Raw genomic sequence first — 18,226 nt, 5'->3', positions numbered from 1 at the left:
TCATCTCGCGTGAAAACTTAAATTTTCGAACGAATTGGCTGAACTAATGTTGCAGAAAACAAGCAAACCTAACCGAAAGGCGAAAGGCTCAAGTCAAATATGAAGCGTCGTCACCATTGCTTACGGCCAAGGAACAGCGTTTCCAATCGAACTCTTAAAATAGTAATTTTATCGCGATTATCTTGATTCTATTTGATTATAATTGAACCGCTTCGTGTGAAAATAAATTCGTCTGTATTACAAGACTCGTTCATATCAATCATTGTTGTGGGTTTGACACCTGTCAGAAGATACTTCATTTTCTTGATAATTTTATCTCGTGATTCATTTTTATCGCTGAGTTCTTTCCTTGTAGTTCTTTCCTTGTAGTGGGAGAAAGTTGAAAACAATGCGCCATTGCTTTTTTCATGATCAGTTATGTCTTTAATTTTATAGTTCAATTTTTATGGTTAATTTCAATTTCGTTAACAGCGTGGCACTTGCTAGCTTTACGCTGTGGCGCACCCAGCATGGGGCTAAGGGGCTCAAGCCCCCCCAAACCTGCCACCAAAAATGAAGTTTTTGTATGTTTCTTATTAATACCTTTTGCTTACAAGTTAGATATACATAAGACACAACAATACAACAGGGCTGAACATTATAACAGTATATTTTTACATATTTACAAATAGTTTTAACAGTCGAACGTTTTCGGCTTAACTTAAGCCCTCATCAGGAACCTAAAAATATTTATAAAAATACAATAAATTTAAACTTCTTGAAGGTAAAATTACATTAGGAAATGGCAACTACATGAATAACTACAAAAAATTTGCACCACATCAGGGAACGTGTCTAGGCTACATCAAGTAGGCTAAATGTTGAGGAGAATATAGAGTTTATAGACTCATCTCCAGCAAATAAGTTAATTGTTTGTTTAAATTTGGGTTGTAGCGTTTGATTAACACTGCTTCCTGAATTTTGGTGTCCAATTGGGATTTGCCTTTGCGTAAAATTTTAAATGAGTCAGCAGAGAATTTTCGATCTGTAGAAAGAACACTCCATGATATGGTCTTTGATGATGGCACCTTTAAAGTTCAGATGCTCTCGTGCTCGTGGTCAAATGTCTGATGGACATACCGATGTACCGTACGTCAATGCCAAATCACACGGACATGTAAAACTGTAGGCTATACCAAATTTGAGCAAAGAGACGAAGGCGTCTGGGACTTTAGTTCAAAATGCAAACCAATTTTGAATTTTTTGTAGGCTAAGTAGGAAAAACGTCCACATCAAATTTACTGTTTACAAAATTAGTGTTTTGTTTAAACTGTTTTCGTGCTAGGTGTTGTTTTCGCACTTATTTGTGTTGGCAAACAGAAGGCTAATTTTATCATGAGGAAAAAGTCGAGATCTATAGAAGATTGCGAGAGTAGACGCAGGAATGAGGATGCTGAAATTGCTAGTAGCATGGAGTTCACTAGGCTAACTTGTAATCTGATTGAGAGAACAAATCCTGATGTATCGGCAACCGGTGGGTTGTGGGCCGTAAGTGCCTTTACATAATCAAAGGGATGGATATTGCCTTGGCCTACCCAGGGATTCATAGTATTAGGGATCGCCAACTCGGCTGGATATTTGACAAGCGGAGTGTAAAAATGTTGCCAGATATTTTGTAAATTTTTAGAAAAATTTTCACTTTGGCATTTTTAAAGTAGTAGTTGCCCAAAACTTTTCCGTAAATAAACAGACAAGCTTTGGGCAAGCAGTACTCTTTAAAAATGCCAAAAAATTAGTTTTTCTAAAAAGTTAAAAATATTTGGCAGCACTTTTACACTCCGCTTGTCAGATATCCAGCCGAGTTGGTCATTCCTATACTATGAATCCCTGGACCTAACGCCTATTAACACTGTCACTATTGTCGCAAATCACTCGGCCGACATTTCTGAATTAGCCCCCCTTAAATTTTTGTTTCTGCGTGCGCTACTGGCTTTACGCATAGCCTACCGTTATTATGTTCCTTGACATCACTCATTGTTGGTTCTGGAGTTTGTGTATGCCTCCAGGCTCTCTATAGGCCATTTCTGCGTTTTTCTCGCGGTATCTTTTTTTTACAATCTTTAGAATTGGAATTCCATAATGTGCTTGGTTGTTTTCTTGCAAATAGGATATCAATACTTTGCCTATACCATAGCACAAAACCAATTTAAATGCCAGATGGAATACCCTGAATTAGGGGCAGTAGAATATGGGGATGCGCAACTACATCCGCTTTTGGCTTATCCGCAACACTAGAAGGGTTACGATTTTTTCTGATTTACAAAATAATGTACATTTTATAAGTTATGTAAGAAGAATGAAGTTGGTTTTAAAGTAATTTAAGGTTTTTAGTTGAAAACAAGCGAGCAACAAAGCGTGAAAAAATGTCAAATTGGCAATTGACCTTTCTAATGTTGGCGGAACAACGGAGTTGCGCGTCCCGGTATCTACCGTCCCTACCCTGAATCACTTATTAGGAAAAAAGAAATCTGGTAAACCACCTTCACTCTTTGTTGAAGGAAAATTACTAACAGAAAATAAAGACAAAACTGATCATTTCAAAAAGTATTTTTCAGCAGTATCTTCTAATCTAGTTGCTTGGTTTGAATCTTTATCCTCAGACTGACAAAGCCTTGGTAGGTTATTCCTGGTAGTTTCGCATACTTATAGGCAGTGTTGTACGCGTCATTGAAATAATTTGACGGCGTCAGCGTCAGCGCGAATTGCCTAAAAACTTTACGGCGTAAAGGACTGCGTAAGCTCTTAAAGAAATTGACGGCGTCAGCGTCAGCGCTAATTTCTAGCGCTATTTTTTGCCAGCGTCTCATAAAACGGAAATATTTCAACCAAGTTCAGGCTATCAATAGCTATAAATAAAGAGCAGGTATTATGTTTTGAGACTGTATTGTAATTAGCTGCTCAGCCTATTAGTTATTTCCTTGCAGAAAAACAAGCATTTCAAAACGTTTGTCTGACAATCTGCTGCGTTTGGGACGCGGAGCGATTTTTGACTGGATGGGCAGGAGTATGAAAAAAGGGCACTTTTGTTGCTGAAAGGCCAATTTTTTTGTAAGTTTTAAGATAAGATATAGCGATAATGCTCATCTATCAGCTCATTATCGAGTAATGATACAAGTGTCCGCTATAGGTACAAAGAACAATGGCACGGAAGGGCATCATGCTATTTTATAATGATGTAATATAACTTACTGTGATGGAGAATTTTGTGTCGTGAATATTATTTTGAGGCAAAAATAGAACATTATAATTAGGCTAAAAGCGAATAGCATAAATTGTTATATTGCACAGCATGCAGTAGCTTACATGACCTTAAAAGGGCACCATTGCCCCCTCTTCCCTCCCCATCCACAGAAATTTGAGGGCAGGGGTGCATCCGCTCCCCCTGCTTCCGGCGCCCCTGCGCATAGGCCTATTGTCCTTTCCAAGTGAAAACATGCGTTCCACAGCAGTGCTGGTTGGTAGGCTATTGGTGTGTTGTATTTCAAAAACAAGTTGAAAACGTTTAGTCGGAAAGGTATCACTGTTCCAAGCGTGCTATAATAGTTTAGCATGTATAAATCTTTTAACGAGGTCCACTGCACCAACATCGCTCTTTTCAGGGGCATAGAGCTCTTGAAATAAAGTATATTCAACGTCCGCGATGCCATTCATGGATTTTTCGCTTTCTGTCTCTGATCCCTCGTTCTCAATACATGGGTGATCACCATTTGGCGAACTTCTTCCGCATGTATTCCAGGGAGCCATTCCAACCAACGCAAAAGCCGGTAATTCGGATGAGTCGCGCTGGCCAGAATACATTGTGAAACTCTTATTGTGAAACGAGATTTTCCATGAAAACAAAAAATGACGCTTAGCGCTTGACGCTAAAAATCGGCAAAATAGTTGACGCGCTATCACTTCCGTCAACTGAAAAATAAATTGACGCCGCTAGCCTCAGCGTCAACAAAAAGTTGACGCCATCAAATGACGCCGTCAAATTGACGGCGTCAACGTACAACACTGCTTATAGGAGCTCTTGACACAGGGCCGGTTACCGAGATTGAAAGAGTGAAGTTTCCGATTGCTGAAGTGTTGTTTCCAGGGAATTATTCCGTTAATTTGGTACCGCTGAATGGAAAGCAGTCCTTAGTGCGTTGCTCAAGCGCACACCCCGAGAGTCGAACCAGCGCCGGTTGATATTGAAGCTTTTTCGTTCACGAAGTTAGGCGCTAACCAACTGAGCTATCGAGGCGGACTGGTTATCAATATAAGCTACCACCAAGATAAGCAAAATTCTTAAACCTTTTTTTTTTGTTTTGCGCAAAACCATTAAACCCAAATACCAAATTTTCTTAAATCTGAAACCCAAAAAGTTTAGTTGATACTTAACAACTTTAAATCTAAGCTCAGTTGTGGTATGGATAAAATACCAACCAAGGTTGAGAAAAGTTTGCCAAGCAATGGTCTATTTATCAAAGTATTGAAAATTTCCAAAGTAATACCAATATTTGAAAATGGTAAAGCAGAGGATTGTAGCAATTACATGCCATCATCGTTTTAAAAAGTAGGCCACTATTGCTTCTGATTTATGTCAATGATTTTCTAGGCGTTTGAAATATTCAGCACCACTGATGTTGGCGTATGATTCAAATGTATTTCTTAGCCATAGAAACGTCTCTAACGTCTGTCTGGAGAAAAAAGGAAACCTTATCTTTGATTAGTTTTAAAACACAAACAATATGCAGTACCCTCACGTATATAACCTTTATTTAACTTTTATTATATTAAATTTTAGTTTATTAACATTGTGACTTTGGGATTACATCATCATTAAATTAAACATTTGTTGTAGCGTACCGTAGCCTATTGGATCGTTCCTCAAGGCTGTCGAAGGACACTTGCTACGTTCAGGGAGCTTGTCCAATAAGTCTCTCTTTTCCGTTCTGGCAGACTTCACACCATCACCAACTTTCTTTTTTTTTTTTTTACCGAAGTAGGATTAAGAATAGATTTTCACACTAAACACCAAATTATTAAACAGAAGTCACAGCCGCTCGCATTAGGAAGCTCACAACGTCGATACTGATATCAAAGGTGCCCTGCGTTCTATTCAATTACATTCATGCGTCCTTTACCATTGGAAAATTTTCCTATTCCTGTAGGCATTCACCCTGCTGAGTTTGGTCGTAAAAAAGCTGTATGTATCCTCTGTACAGTGCCGGTCTTTAGGGTGTGCAAACCGTGCGATCGCACAGGGCCCGCAAATTAGGGGGCCCGCAATTTACTCAGAAACTGCAGTAATTTTGTCATTTCCAATGGAAAAAATTCAACAAGTGAGTTCAACAAATAAGGAATTAGCAACAAAAGAACATAGAAACTCAACGGGTGCAACCTATTTCGTACCCTGAAAAGATCGAGAAAAAAAAACACCAGAGCCGAAGTCGCTGATCGGAGTTGCCTCAAACATTTCAAAATTTCTCGATCTTTTCAGGGGACGAAATAGGTCAAATTTTTTTTTTATTACACGACTTTAGGGTACGAAATCGGGGTAGCCTACGAATTTTTCAGGGGACGAAATAGGTTGCATCCATACTCAACATAGAGACATAGCTTTATTTCCGAAAAATGCCAAAGAAAGCATGATCTTATCCTTTTGCTATGCCACCGGACAGCACCATTTTACAGTAATATTTATACCCAAATTTTTGTTGAACATGCTCTCAGAATGGCCCAAATTCAAAATAATTTTTCAAAATTTTCTAGGGGAGGCCCCCCAGACCCCCCGCTGCTGGGTGTCGTCTTCGGAGATCACGTCGTCAGACTTCGCCCACCGACCGTCAAACCACCCCCTCTCCTTTCAAAATACCAAGCTACACTACTGAATTGGACCATTGTCATTGGGGCCCGCCAAGCATATTCCGCACAGGGCCCGAAATACCCTAAGACCGGCACTGCTCTGTATCTCCACCGATCGGCTCTCAATCAGCGAAACTGCATGCGTCAGTAAAAATCAACAAAATTTAATTTTCAAACTATTTCATTGTTAATGACAGCAGAGATAAGATTATGAATAAAATGAAAAATTCAGAACCGCATAGGTCTAAATTGCAACACAGAATAGACCCATCAACATAGTGCAACATTTGTTAGTCCGTACGTAGGCTATATCTTGGTCTACATGTGAGAAAAATTGTATTCAAGAACTGAAAAGCCAAAAACTTTATAACTTTTGAAAGGATTGTAACTACAGATATTTTGAAGATTGTAGCCCACAAAAAAATAAATCTTATCCAAAAATTATTTTGTGCAGCCTACTAAAGCATAGTAATTAACCCGTAATTAAAAATAACAGCAAACAGTTTCGAAATTATCGCAATTGCAGCAACAAATAATACAATGCTGAAAGTCTGTCACATTCACGTTAGATCAGGGGTGACGAACCTTTTTGCGGTCGCGGGCCACTTTGTCAATTACACATGAGATATCGGGCCACACAACTTTTTAATCGTAACCTACTATAAAATCTTTTAGAAGCGGCTCAAGATATTATTCATGAAAAGTAACAAACGGCAGATGAAAGTAATAAAACCCACACAGGTGAAATTATCTTACGCAGAATCGAAACATACAACAATAAAAACTAAAAACAAATCAACTTGAACAAAAAGGATAGAGCAACAGTAATTGCACTGATAATGAAGACAGTTTAATTTTCGAAGCGTTTGCTTTAATATGAGTATGATTTCTTCTTTTTTTGGCTCTATCCTTTTTGCTCAAGTTGACTAAATGTTTCGACCATTATGCTCCGAAACAACAAATTAGTTAATGAAATTTTGTTTTTCAAACTACAAATAAAAGCCCATGCGAATCATGCAGCTGAAGCTATCTAATGTAGAATTAAAATATTAAAAGTTTTGAGATGTCTTTTGTCTTTTATGCATGAGCGATTGTCAAATTGTTTTGCGGGCCACACGAAATTCTTTGACGGGCCGCATGCGGCCCGCGGGCTGCAGGTTCGTCACCTCTGCATTAGATAAACAACGTACAAGCAGGAAGGACTGCGTTGCACAACAAGTTTTTAAAGAATATAAACTAACTAAAAAGATAAGTTATAGCTATGGCGATCTCATACAGTTTAAAATGTAGTTCGCTATAGCTATGAACTACCTTGCAAAGTTTATTAGTTAGTTTATATAACTAGGCTACACTACGATATGCTGATAACGTTGAAGGATCCAGTCTTCTATTCCCATCCTGCAAGCATGCTTGGTACGTTCAGTGATAGAAACAAAAATAAGAAAAACAGTTCACTTATATGAATTCAATCATAAAATAGCTCGCTCTACGTTTGTGGCTGTCAAGGCAGTAAGAATGTCCTTAATCATTTTAAATTTGAAGACAAGAATAGATTGTCATTTCGATAAATTACCGTTTGAAAAAGGTTTCAATGGAGAGTGAAATGGAATAAGAATTAGGTTTGGCAACTAAACAAAATTATTTGTAAAATTGCTTCATCAGCACTCTTATTCAAACAGAATCCAATTTTCTATAGAACATTTAGAAATAATAGAAGTGAATAGAATCATTTTTTCTGCTAGATATTTTACTCATTAGACCTAATGATTTTTTATTGCGGTTCAAATACATTCGGTCATCCTCAGCCTATCTTAAAAGTGAATAATTAATTGGATCCGTCTGCAGGTCATGCATGGATATTACTTAACATTGTCATCTCAAGGTCTTTAAAAAAATAATGTTCAAAGGAGAGGAATGACCTAAGGGAGTTCTTTATCAAAGGTTGATCCAGATCCTCCGTCATACACGTCAGGCTCTGCGCCTTCTTCCGTTACATCTTCTTCTCCTCCAACTAAACAAAAGATCTTTCATCAATATTTCTTGTATATAAAAAGCAATGAGATATTACTTATGTAAGCCGTTCTCTAAAGAACGTGATTTCCAGGTTGTTAAAAAGATATTTTTATCGGAGGTAGGCCTACATGGCGAGATCAGTAAAATGCAGTTTCATTAAATGGAATAGAAATTATGAATGGACTAGTTATTAGGCTAATTTGAATGCCAAAAAGTTAAACCTAGAAGTCATAGAGCGATTTCTTTGAGCAGGTTTTTATGCTCTTATCAACTACACTTCGGTCTCAAAAACGATCAATGATAAAATAAAAATCTGATTTTGAGAAATACCATGACTCTCTCGTGGTGCTTGGCTTTCTTATGAAATGGAATAAGAAATTCAAAAAGACAGAAAATGAACAAAGTTAGGCTTTTACACAGTTGCACCTTTATTAGTTAGGTTATAGCAGTTTCATTTGTTCAAAAATGTTTAAATATTTGTCAGTTAGTTAGCAAAAATAAAAATTGACTTCATAGAAAAGCAGTAAGCACAAGGTGCAGTTAATGGGCTATGCATGAACAAGCAAGCAGGCAGATGATTTTTTTACCTGGCTTGAGTTCACTTACCTGGAAATAATCCTTCTTCTATATCTGTTCCTGGGGCTGCAAATAAAATTTCATGTCAATTTTAAGGTTTTAATTTATGCACAAAAGAAGAATTCTAGACTTGTGTAAGGCTGAGCACTATGCTATCTAACGTAGGCTACTTAAAATTCTTGCAAAATTAGGGTAGCCTACAACTTAGCGACAGGTTATGTTTGTTTATTCTTATTTATTTTTGTTTTACAAACTCCAAGCGGCCTGCAGTTATGTGCATGACTAACTAAACACTGCTGTTCTTTTAACGGTTTTAAATAGGCCTAATGAATGAAACGAGATCTGAACCATGATGTTCCAGTGACAAATGTTTGGTTGACTTTGAAAATCCCTTATGTGAACCATGGCCCACTGCAGACACTAGAGGGGGCCATGTGTGAACCAATAGAGATGGTATATGAACCCTATTAGCCTACTTCAATAAAAAGAGCTTTAATGTCATTTTAACTCACCTTTGTATATGCCTTCGATATCTCTACAAATCCTTTCAACCAAGCTGTCTTTTATGCTTGATATAGCTGCGTATTCAGCTACGTTGTACACGTAATTTGCGGTTGGTGTTGACGCAATTTCTACCAACTCAACGTACTCTGCCTCCCCAACTCCAATTGCAAATATAACGACTCCTATGATACAAGTTATGATTGTCAAAGCATTATGGTCGTCAAAGCAGCCGTTTGATTACGTAGTATGGTGTCTAGGTTTTGTTGCACTGAAAAAGTATCGTATAATTCCATTTTTCAATATTTAAAATAAAGACGACTTAAATACATAAATAGCCTACTTATAGGTCTAAACATGCAAAATAAACTCTACAATATAGCCTAGAAGAAATTGTGTCCTATCAGCTTCACCAAACTTCCTAGGCACTGAACGTGATGAGGAACCTTGTGCAGAATTGTATTTTCTGTGGCAGAGATAATAGGTATCCTGAATGAGAATTATTGTTATTTGTTCTTTGTGTTCGAAAATTGTGAATGTGTGGCCTTTTCACAGTTTCCTCACTACTGATTTACTTTGTATTTGTTTTTAAAGTCATTTTAAAACATGAACACTTTTTAAGATATTTCCTTTACCTTTGTTTCTGAGATCTAATGCATAATTCTTGACGTCATCCTGAGACCTTCCGTCTGTAATAACCACCGCCACCTGAATATAAAGGAGCAGATGAAGAGGTGAATAAGTTAGAAACGTAACTGAATGTTTCTGCTAGGAAGATCACGCATGACTATGGGGCTGCGATTGGCTCCGTTTTTAAAAGTAAACACGTTTTTGATGCGAAGTAAACATGTCGATGGGTTTAGTTTCTAAATTTAGCTTGCTAGTTGTTCCCGACAATTTTCACCAAATCAAACGTCATATAAAAACCGTTATGGTCTACTTAATCTAGCTGGCATCTTACGTCATGGAAATTGCTAGAAAATGTCCAAATATTGCACCATCGGTCGTGAGACCTGATGAAATATTGCATCAGCCGCTTTGAACATGGGTTTGAATTGTGTGACAATGTCTTGCATTATTGCGTCACAGTTACTGTGTACGTGCATTTGAGATACCGCAAATTATTCTAGTCATTCATAAATTGTTTGTTGGAAGTCAGTCGCAAGTTTAACTGTTTGCTTGGTGCTTGCTAGCTGGACAAATTTTCCGTCTTTTAACTAAGTAGTTTGTTCTGTAGTGACAGTTTTTTAGAGGTGTACGGCGTTGCATCTCGATTTCGATAGCCGCGGGCTAATTTTACAGAAATACAAGTTTGAATAGACGTTTCAAAGGAGTGTTTCTTGTTCGGTCATTACATTCAGACGAACGGATTCGGGAATCTTATGTTACAATTTTCCCACAAAGAGATTATGGTTTACCGCTGTGACCATAAAAAATAAAAGACGTTTTTGTTAGCTTGGTAGGCCAAGAAGCACTTGAAGGTATAAAAAAATAAAAGACGATTCTCTGGCTAGTGTTTGTACGGAAGCACAGGCAAGACATAAAAAAATAAAAGACGGTTCTCTGGCTAGTGTTTGTACGGAAGCACAGGCAAGATATAAAAAATAAAAGACGAGTTCTTGTTGGTTGGTAGGTCAAGAAGAAATTAAAGCAAAATAAATAAAAGACGAGTTCTTGTCGGTTGGTAGGCTACAGAAGCAAAGAAATAATAAAAGAAGATCTTGTTGGTTGGTAGTCTACACTCTTACAGAAGCAAAGAAAAGTAAAGACATTTCTTCTCAGTTTGGTACTGAAGAAAAATAACTTTGACATTCATTGGCAAGAAAGAAGATTAAAGACAATCGATCTGTGCTTGAAGATTCAAGTCGAAGAATCCAAGCAAGTTTTGTGGACTTTTGGACTTCATATACTCGTACAGCTACGGTATCGTGCATTTAAATTCTTTTTTGTATTTTTACGGTCTCTGAAGTTAAGTTTTTTATGACTTAATTTTGTGTGTTTGTGTAACTTAATTTTTTTAATTGTTAAATTGAGCCCCAGCATTTAATATGTCTACACTCGGTGGCGACAGGGACTCGACCGCCGTCGACTCGACTGAGTTTAAGCCTGATGATGTTCTTTGCGGTCGGGCAGGCCATTCTGGGGAGGGACCCAGTAACGATGAGGCTAAGTCAGTTCGAGAGGCCCGGCATCTTAGACGGGATATTTTGACTCAAATTGGGGAACTTTCTGTAGCCCTAGGTTCTTTGAGTGATAAGCAGGAACTGTTAATTTTTAGATCTAAGTTCTCTACTTTGGAAGAGGAATTAAGGCATTTCCATGCTCTTTTGACTAAAATTTTTAACTCTGCAATCTTGGCAGAACTTCGTGATAGGGTAGATCCCGAATTTAACTCGTTAAAAAATAACTTCGAACAAAAAGTAAATGAGTTCTCAGATATGTTGGATGCTGACATACATCCTGAGGATAGCGCCTCAAATGTAAGCACTAGGATATCTAGGACTTCGTCTCGAATAATTGCACAAATTAACCTACAGCTAAGACGAGAAGAGCTCCAGATCCAAGCTGAGGCCGAAGCGAGAGCTGCTGAGTTCGCACTCAAAGACGCTCAATTGAGGGCCGAACAACGTAAAGAGGTAGTTTTAGCTGAATATCGTTCTGAGTTGGGCTCCCGGCGTAGCTCTAGGAAGGGCTCTTCTAGGCATTCCAGAAGTGAACATCAATCGCAGTTTAATTTACCTAACCTTTTCCAGACGCCTGTTCAATCCGTAAGTGGACCTGATCAATCCACATGTTTTCCAGCTGTTTCAGGAGGTCTCGGGGCCGCGGCTAAGGGTCTTCCGAAGGCTGTAGAGCCAAGGTCTGCAAATTACAACCAAACTCCTCCCCCAGAGCGTACAGGTCACGGGGCCGCCATTAGCAGTAATGCTTTGCCCCCTTCACAGTTTTCTGCGCCGCTAGTTTTTGATCGCCCAGCTACACGTAATTTGGGTGGTTGTGAGAGGCGTATCGCGTCTCCTGATTTTAACGTGTGTGAGGATCGTGATCGGGCTGTGCATGTGACTGAGCCCCCTCAGCCCCTTAAGGGATATAGCTTGTCTTCTCCCGCTAAATCGAGTTCTCAACAACAGGATTGCTTTTTTGAATACCAAAATAGTAGGACGTTTTTCGATAAGGCGGCCTTGATTGGTTACGATGGTAATAATATGCCATTTATCTTCTTTAAAAATCGTGTTACGGCCTTAATGACAGCTTCGCCCTTTAAAGGAACTCGTTTGACTTTGTTACAAGCAGCTTGTGTTAGGACAGCTGCTCAAACGATTGCTAATGTGGTTTCTGACACCCCTGGCTTGTCAGAGGAAGACAGAATAGAAATGTCGTTAGCTCGCTTGTCCCAGCGTTTTGGGGTTCGTGGAGGTCTTTTCGCCGAACCGGAAATTAGAAAGTATCGCTATGGTAGCAAATTGAATTCAATCTCTTCCAGTGATTTGAAAGAGTTTAAAGATGAATTGTCGCAGTGTTTACTTTACGCGCAAGCTTATGGTCAGCGCGACAAATTGGAAGGACGTTTTGTTTTGGATTTGGCTAAGCGACTCCCGTTTGACGCTAAGCAGCGTTATCTTGACTTTTTAGGTGATCAGTATGGTGGTACTGATGAGCCTACTTTTCAGAGTTTGTTTGAATTTGTAGTACGGGAGGAAACGCGCAAGTCGACTGATTTTAGCATTATGCTAATGGGCGATTCTGGTGAGTCGCAGCATTTTAAAAAGTTTGGCAAAGGAAAATTGCCTTCATGTCCGGTTAGGCAGACGTCGGTAAAACCCCATGATAATGTGATTTCAGGTAGTTCGCAGTACTCGACTGCTGTTGGCGCACCGCGCGGTGGTGAGGCTAGACGTAAAGACCTGCCGGCATGTATTTATTGTTCGTCACGTGGTCAAGTTGAATATCATTTTTTTGTCTAATTGTAAAGAATTTTTGCGCTTGACACCTAAAGATCGGAGAGATGTCATTGTGAAAGCTGGCAAATGCTTGAATTGTTTGCGCCAGCATATGGTTAGGGATTGCGTTCATGCAAACAACTGTCGTCAATGTGGCCCTAACAACGATAGGAAGCACTATTTTCTTCTGCATGATTTTTATGTGACGTCACGTGATTCTCTGGATTCGGTTGGCAAAGAGGATGCTGGTGCCAGAGTTCCTGTGCGTAATGTTAAGATTGGAAATGTTAAAGCAGCTTTTAACCGCGTTACTGCTGCTCGTGTTTTGAATCCAATGACTGGCAAATCGAAGTTGGTGTATTGTCAGCATGATCCTGGTTCGCAGTTGACGTTTGTTTCGAGTGATTTGGTGTGCGAACTTGGTCTTAAACCGTACGATTAAGCGTCGTTTAAAATGGATACCCTGGCTGGTCAGAAACCTACTTGTGCTAACCTTGTTAAACTCAACATCCAGTCGTTAGAGACAGATGAACTGTTTTGTGATATAACTTCGGTGGTTAACCCAGCTTGGGCTGACGATGTCAAAACTTTACCGCATAAACAAGATTTAAGTGGTTTCCGTCATTTTCATGACGTGAATATGTTTCATTTGAATGATTGTAGTATTGTAGATGTACTGATTGGCAATGACAACGCTTATTTGATGTGGACAAAAGAAGAACGTGTTGGTGAAAATCGTAGTGAACCGCATGCTTTACTCACTCCTCTCGGTTGGTTGGCTTGTGGTGGTAAGTCACCCTTAGTTGAAAGCGTTGCTAAAGTGTGCAGAGTGCAGACGTCTTCAGAGTCGGATGTCATCTCTGGCTTTCAGCGTAAAATTGAGTCTCGTGATTTCGAAATAGCAGACCTGAATAAAGTCATTCAGGATTTGACTTTGCAAAATGAAACCTGTGAATTGTCTCGCAATGATAATTTGGCTAGAGAACTTGTTGAACCGAATATTGAGTTGAAAGATGGTCGATTTGAGGTACCTGTTCCGTTGAAGGAAGATATTGATCTACCTAACAATTTTGTGTTGGCGTCAGATAGAGCTGCTGCTTTAAGGAAGAAGGCTTTAAAACAACCTGAACTTTGTGATTTCCTTACTGACACCATGAAAGATCTTAAATCTACTGGCTATATTGAGCGTGCTGGTGAAGCAGAAAATGTAAAAGGATTTCAGTGGTATTCACCATACTTTGTGACGTCACAATTAAAAAAGCGTATTGTTTACGATGGCAAGTCTGAATTTCGAGGAACTTGTGTTAATGATGTAATGTTTTCGGGTCCTGATTTTTTAAACCCTCTGGCAGATCTCTTGGCCAGATTTCGGCTGAGTAGATTTGGTTTCGTGGCTGATATAACCAAGTACTTTTTTCACATTTTGGACTCTTCAATACGTAAGCCCAGTTTTATTGAACTGCTTACGTACACCAGTAGTGCCGTTCGGATCGTGAACGAACGCCCTTTGGTACCTTTGAGTGACGACCCTAGGGATTTTACTGTCATCACCCCTGCCTCACTTTTGACCCCATACTTAGACCCATACTGTGCTGTTGGGCAACCACATGATCGTGACCAACTAAGAAGGGATTATCGGTTCAATTTGTCACTTTCTCAGCAGTTTTGGAGTAAATGGATCGATTTTTACTTGCCAGGTCTTCAGGGCCGGAAAAAATGGCTAAAAATGGCCGAGAATTTGGAGCCTGGTCAACTTGTAGTGGTAGGTTCTCTCCGAGACATTGGTAAACGTGGGAAGTATCAACTTGGGAGGGTGCATGAGGTAGTTCCACAAATTAGGAAAGGGAAGCCTGTGGTTCGTAGAGCCAAAGTTGCCGTCTGCAACTATGTTGAGAGTACGGGGAAAGTGAAAGTAGACTACGTGTTGAGGGATATTTCGTGCCTCGCCCCCGTAAAGAACACCTAAGTGTTAGGGTTTGAGCCTGGTTTGTCTGCGGTGGCCGACACTTGTCTGAGCCCAGAACAGTCCGTTATTATCGCAACCATTGTATATAGCGTCATTTTAGCGTGTACCTATGGTACCAATTTCATGTATCGTCGTGTATTATTCCGTATTGTTGTTCATTCTTTGCATGCCCTTTGTATTTACGTATTAACTTAAACGTGAGTGATTCAAACAATTTGTGTATCGTGTGTTTTTATTCATTGGCTCACAATTGTCGTCAATTCTTTATTAGTTATGCCATGTCAGACTGTCATAACTAGGGGCCGCTATGTTCCCGACAATTTTCACCAAATCAAACGTCATATAAAAACCGTTATGGTCTACTTAATCTAGCTGGCATCTTACGTCATGGAAATTGCTAGAAAATGTCCAAATATTGCACCATCGGTCGTAAGACCTGATGAAATATTGCATCAGCCGCTTTGAACATGGGTTTGAATTGTGTGACAATGTCTTGCATTATTGCGTCACAGTTACTGTGTACGTGCATTTGAGATACCGCAAATTATTCTAGTCATTCATAAATTGTTTGTTGGAAGTCAGTCGCAAGTTTAACTGTTTGCTTGGTGCTTGCTAGCTGGACAAATTTTCCGTCTTTTAACTAAGTAGTTTGTTCTGTAGTGACAGTTTTTTAGAGGTGTACGGCGTTGCATCTCGATTTCGATAGCCGCGGGCTAATTTTACAGAAATACAAGTTTGAATAGACGTTTCAAAGGAGTGTTTCTTGTTCGGTCATTATATTCAGACGAACGGATTCGGGAATCTTATGTTACAATTTTCCCACAAAGAGATTATGGTTTACCGCTGTGACCACTAGTGAAAGACTTGCTCTTTTCGATTTCGTTTTAGCTATGCCTCTGGCTCTAGTACAGTAGAACCTCACGATTCGCAGGAGTAATAGTAAGTAGTGTACGCACTGGCCAACTTGATATTTTTTTATTGAAAAAAACTTCAATGTAGGCTACACTAAATAATAAAAACTTAGCCAGCAGAAGACATACAAACATAACTTGGTGCCAATAACGTCATGAGAAAGAGTTAAATCTTCAGTTTATTTTCAATTTGGGTTGTGAGCTAGTCGCTTTGTTTTGACTAGATAAAAGGCAGAGCCCCTCGATCCCTAGAGTGGCAAAGAAAGTTTACACGAAGAAGACTAGGCTATTTCTTGAGCTTTCCCCACTGCAGCCTCTTAGTTACCTGCTTGACTTTTGAAAAATAATAAAGTTGACACTTTACCAACTCACTCGTTTAGCATTAGGTCGACTGGGTTGGTTGATGTTGTCGTAAAGTTGACCCAGGAATTCCAAAGCAAGCCCCGTTCTAGTGTTTCCACTCAAGTATTTAAGATTGTCTACCGTGTCAAGAGCAACATCCTTGCTGGTACATTCTTCAAAGTTCAATTCAAGTCTAAAAGCAAAATAACAAATATCATTAGTGACGTTTGTGGAGCAATGCATTGGCGTGCGTTGGAAAGGTTTATGTAGTATTTTAATTATCAAACTCCATTGAATCTCTGTATAGCCTAACATTATCAGAATAATGTTCAATTTAAGATCATTACAAAGTGCTAAAAATCACGTTTAAATCACTGGACAAAATATCAACACAAGCAAATATTAAAAGACTGGTTGCACTTGAGACAAACTAGTGAATCATAATTGCCGATTGTCATTGGAATGTTGACAATTGATGATGATTGGCATGAAGCCAGTCTAAGTTGAGAAGGCAACATCACAAGGAAAGTGAAGTCAGAAAACGGAATACCTGATTGACGCTTTTTGTTACTTTGCCAGCTTTAAACTTCAAGCAAGATTAAAAAAACAAGTCATACTTGGGCTCAGCGTTGTACTGGATCATTCCGATTTGTACTCCATCGCTTCCTACAGTCTGGAACTCCGAGATGGCGTTTGTAAGGAAGTTTTGAAGGAAGACAAACCCATCTTCACCGACCGATGCACTTCCATCCATCACAAACGCAAGATCTGTCATTGTCCTATAGCAACCAGGGGCTACGGGAAGTATTGGAGATGGACGAGGAGTGGGAACAACTGGTGGAAATCACAAGTAATTCCTTATTATATCTTCTTTACATTGAAACTTATAACTAAAGTGTTTATACACAGTTTTATAACTTTCATAGTCCGTAGGAAAGCATTATACCAATTCATATTAATTTTTTGATTGAATTCGCTTTTAGAGCTATCGTAAGCTATTACGTTTAAAATATACAAATCAAGCAATGTTTACTTCATTGCTAGATATAATTGACACAAGTTCACTTGAAATCGTGTACGGAAAGCACATTATTATACAAAGCCAACTTTACTCACCGGCAAGGACGCATGTTATGTTGTTGTGTTAGTATGAATGAAAATGTATGATAGTATTTTCATAATTGACTACAGTGTTGCTGAAGGTACTGGCGAAAAGATGATGGCGCATGCTTAAAACAATGAAAATAAAAAAAATGCCAAGCTGAGTAAACTCCAGAGGCATGTTGAATATCATGTTACCACCGCAATTTTAGTAATGTTTCAAGCCTTTTCACCTAACCTTTCAAGCCTTTCCATTTTAGTAATGTTTCAAGCACCAAACGTTCGTTTTTTTTCTCACCAAGCAAGACCGCACACGAATTCCATTCCCTGAAGGAAACCAAAGTTCCATTCACCATGCTCATACCATTGAGTAGAAAGTCCTAGTCTTAACATATATCTGCCGTCATACACCATTCTACAAACAGTTAAGACTACGACTTTCTACAGCATCAAATCTTCCATCTCACTTCACTTACTCAAAGAGCCTCCACATCGCATCTCGCATTCAAATTGAGTATCAAAGACATTGCCACCCGGACACTGTTTATAGGAAAAGAGCACACAAGCTTTCCTGGCCTTGTTCCAGTAGTACTTTCCTACTAATTTGTTCTGACCGGACTCTTCACAATTTCCAAACGGCGGAAATTGTGAACAAATGTCGTCGCCATCATTTCTACCCAACACAGGGAAGATGTTTCCGTAGTCGTCGTCTGAACGTACCCCAGAAAAAAATTGTATATTATTTTTATTTTATTCAAATACCTTAGTTTCAAACAAGCGGACCAATTGCCTGATATATCCTGAAATTATTTCGCTATTATGGCCTTGAATAGAGCCAACTAAACTAATGCGAACTCTACCACAAATTCAAAAACTCTCTCATAATTTTAAACAAAATAATGCAAAATTTTCAGAAATGAACTCAAACGGATGTTAACACAATCGGTTCCTGAAGAATGAAGCACACCACAACATCGACGTCTATTAGTGAATTGCGTTTT

General features: G+C 38.9%; 1 protein-coding gene across 1 annotated transcript in view; it reads right to left on the bottom strand.

Moving 5' to 3' along the window:
- Positions 1 to 6,022: 6,022 nt before the first annotated feature.
- The window catches only part of LOC145769882 (matrilin-1-like), a 30,402-nt gene continuing 18,198 nt past the window's right edge, over positions 6,023 to 18,226 (bottom strand). The window contains exons 22-29 of the mRNA XM_082581423.1: positions 17,702 to 17,935; positions 16,742 to 16,958; positions 16,155 to 16,317; positions 9,600 to 9,672; positions 8,976 to 9,149; positions 8,494 to 8,529; positions 7,794 to 7,885; positions 6,023 to 7,272 (exon numbers count right to left, since the gene is read on the bottom strand). Of these exons, the coding sequence (XP_082437549.1) occupies positions 7,794 to 7,885; positions 8,494 to 8,529; positions 8,976 to 9,149; positions 9,600 to 9,672; positions 16,155 to 16,317; positions 16,742 to 16,958; positions 17,702 to 17,935 (989 nt within the window). The 3' untranslated portion in view covers positions 6,023 to 7,272. The remainder of the gene's footprint in view (positions 7,273 to 7,793; positions 7,886 to 8,493; positions 8,530 to 8,975; positions 9,150 to 9,599; positions 9,673 to 16,154; positions 16,318 to 16,741; positions 16,959 to 17,701; positions 17,936 to 18,226) is intronic.

Source organism: Aplidium turbinatum, chromosome 5 (assembly GCF_918807975.1).
Source record: "Aplidium turbinatum chromosome 5, kaAplTurb1.1, whole genome shotgun sequence".
Lineage (NCBI taxonomy): Eukaryota > Metazoa > Chordata > Ascidiacea > Aplousobranchia > Polyclinidae > Aplidium > Aplidium turbinatum.
Note: the sequence above shows the minus strand (reverse complement) of the source record. Positions and strands in the feature narration are given on the sequence as shown.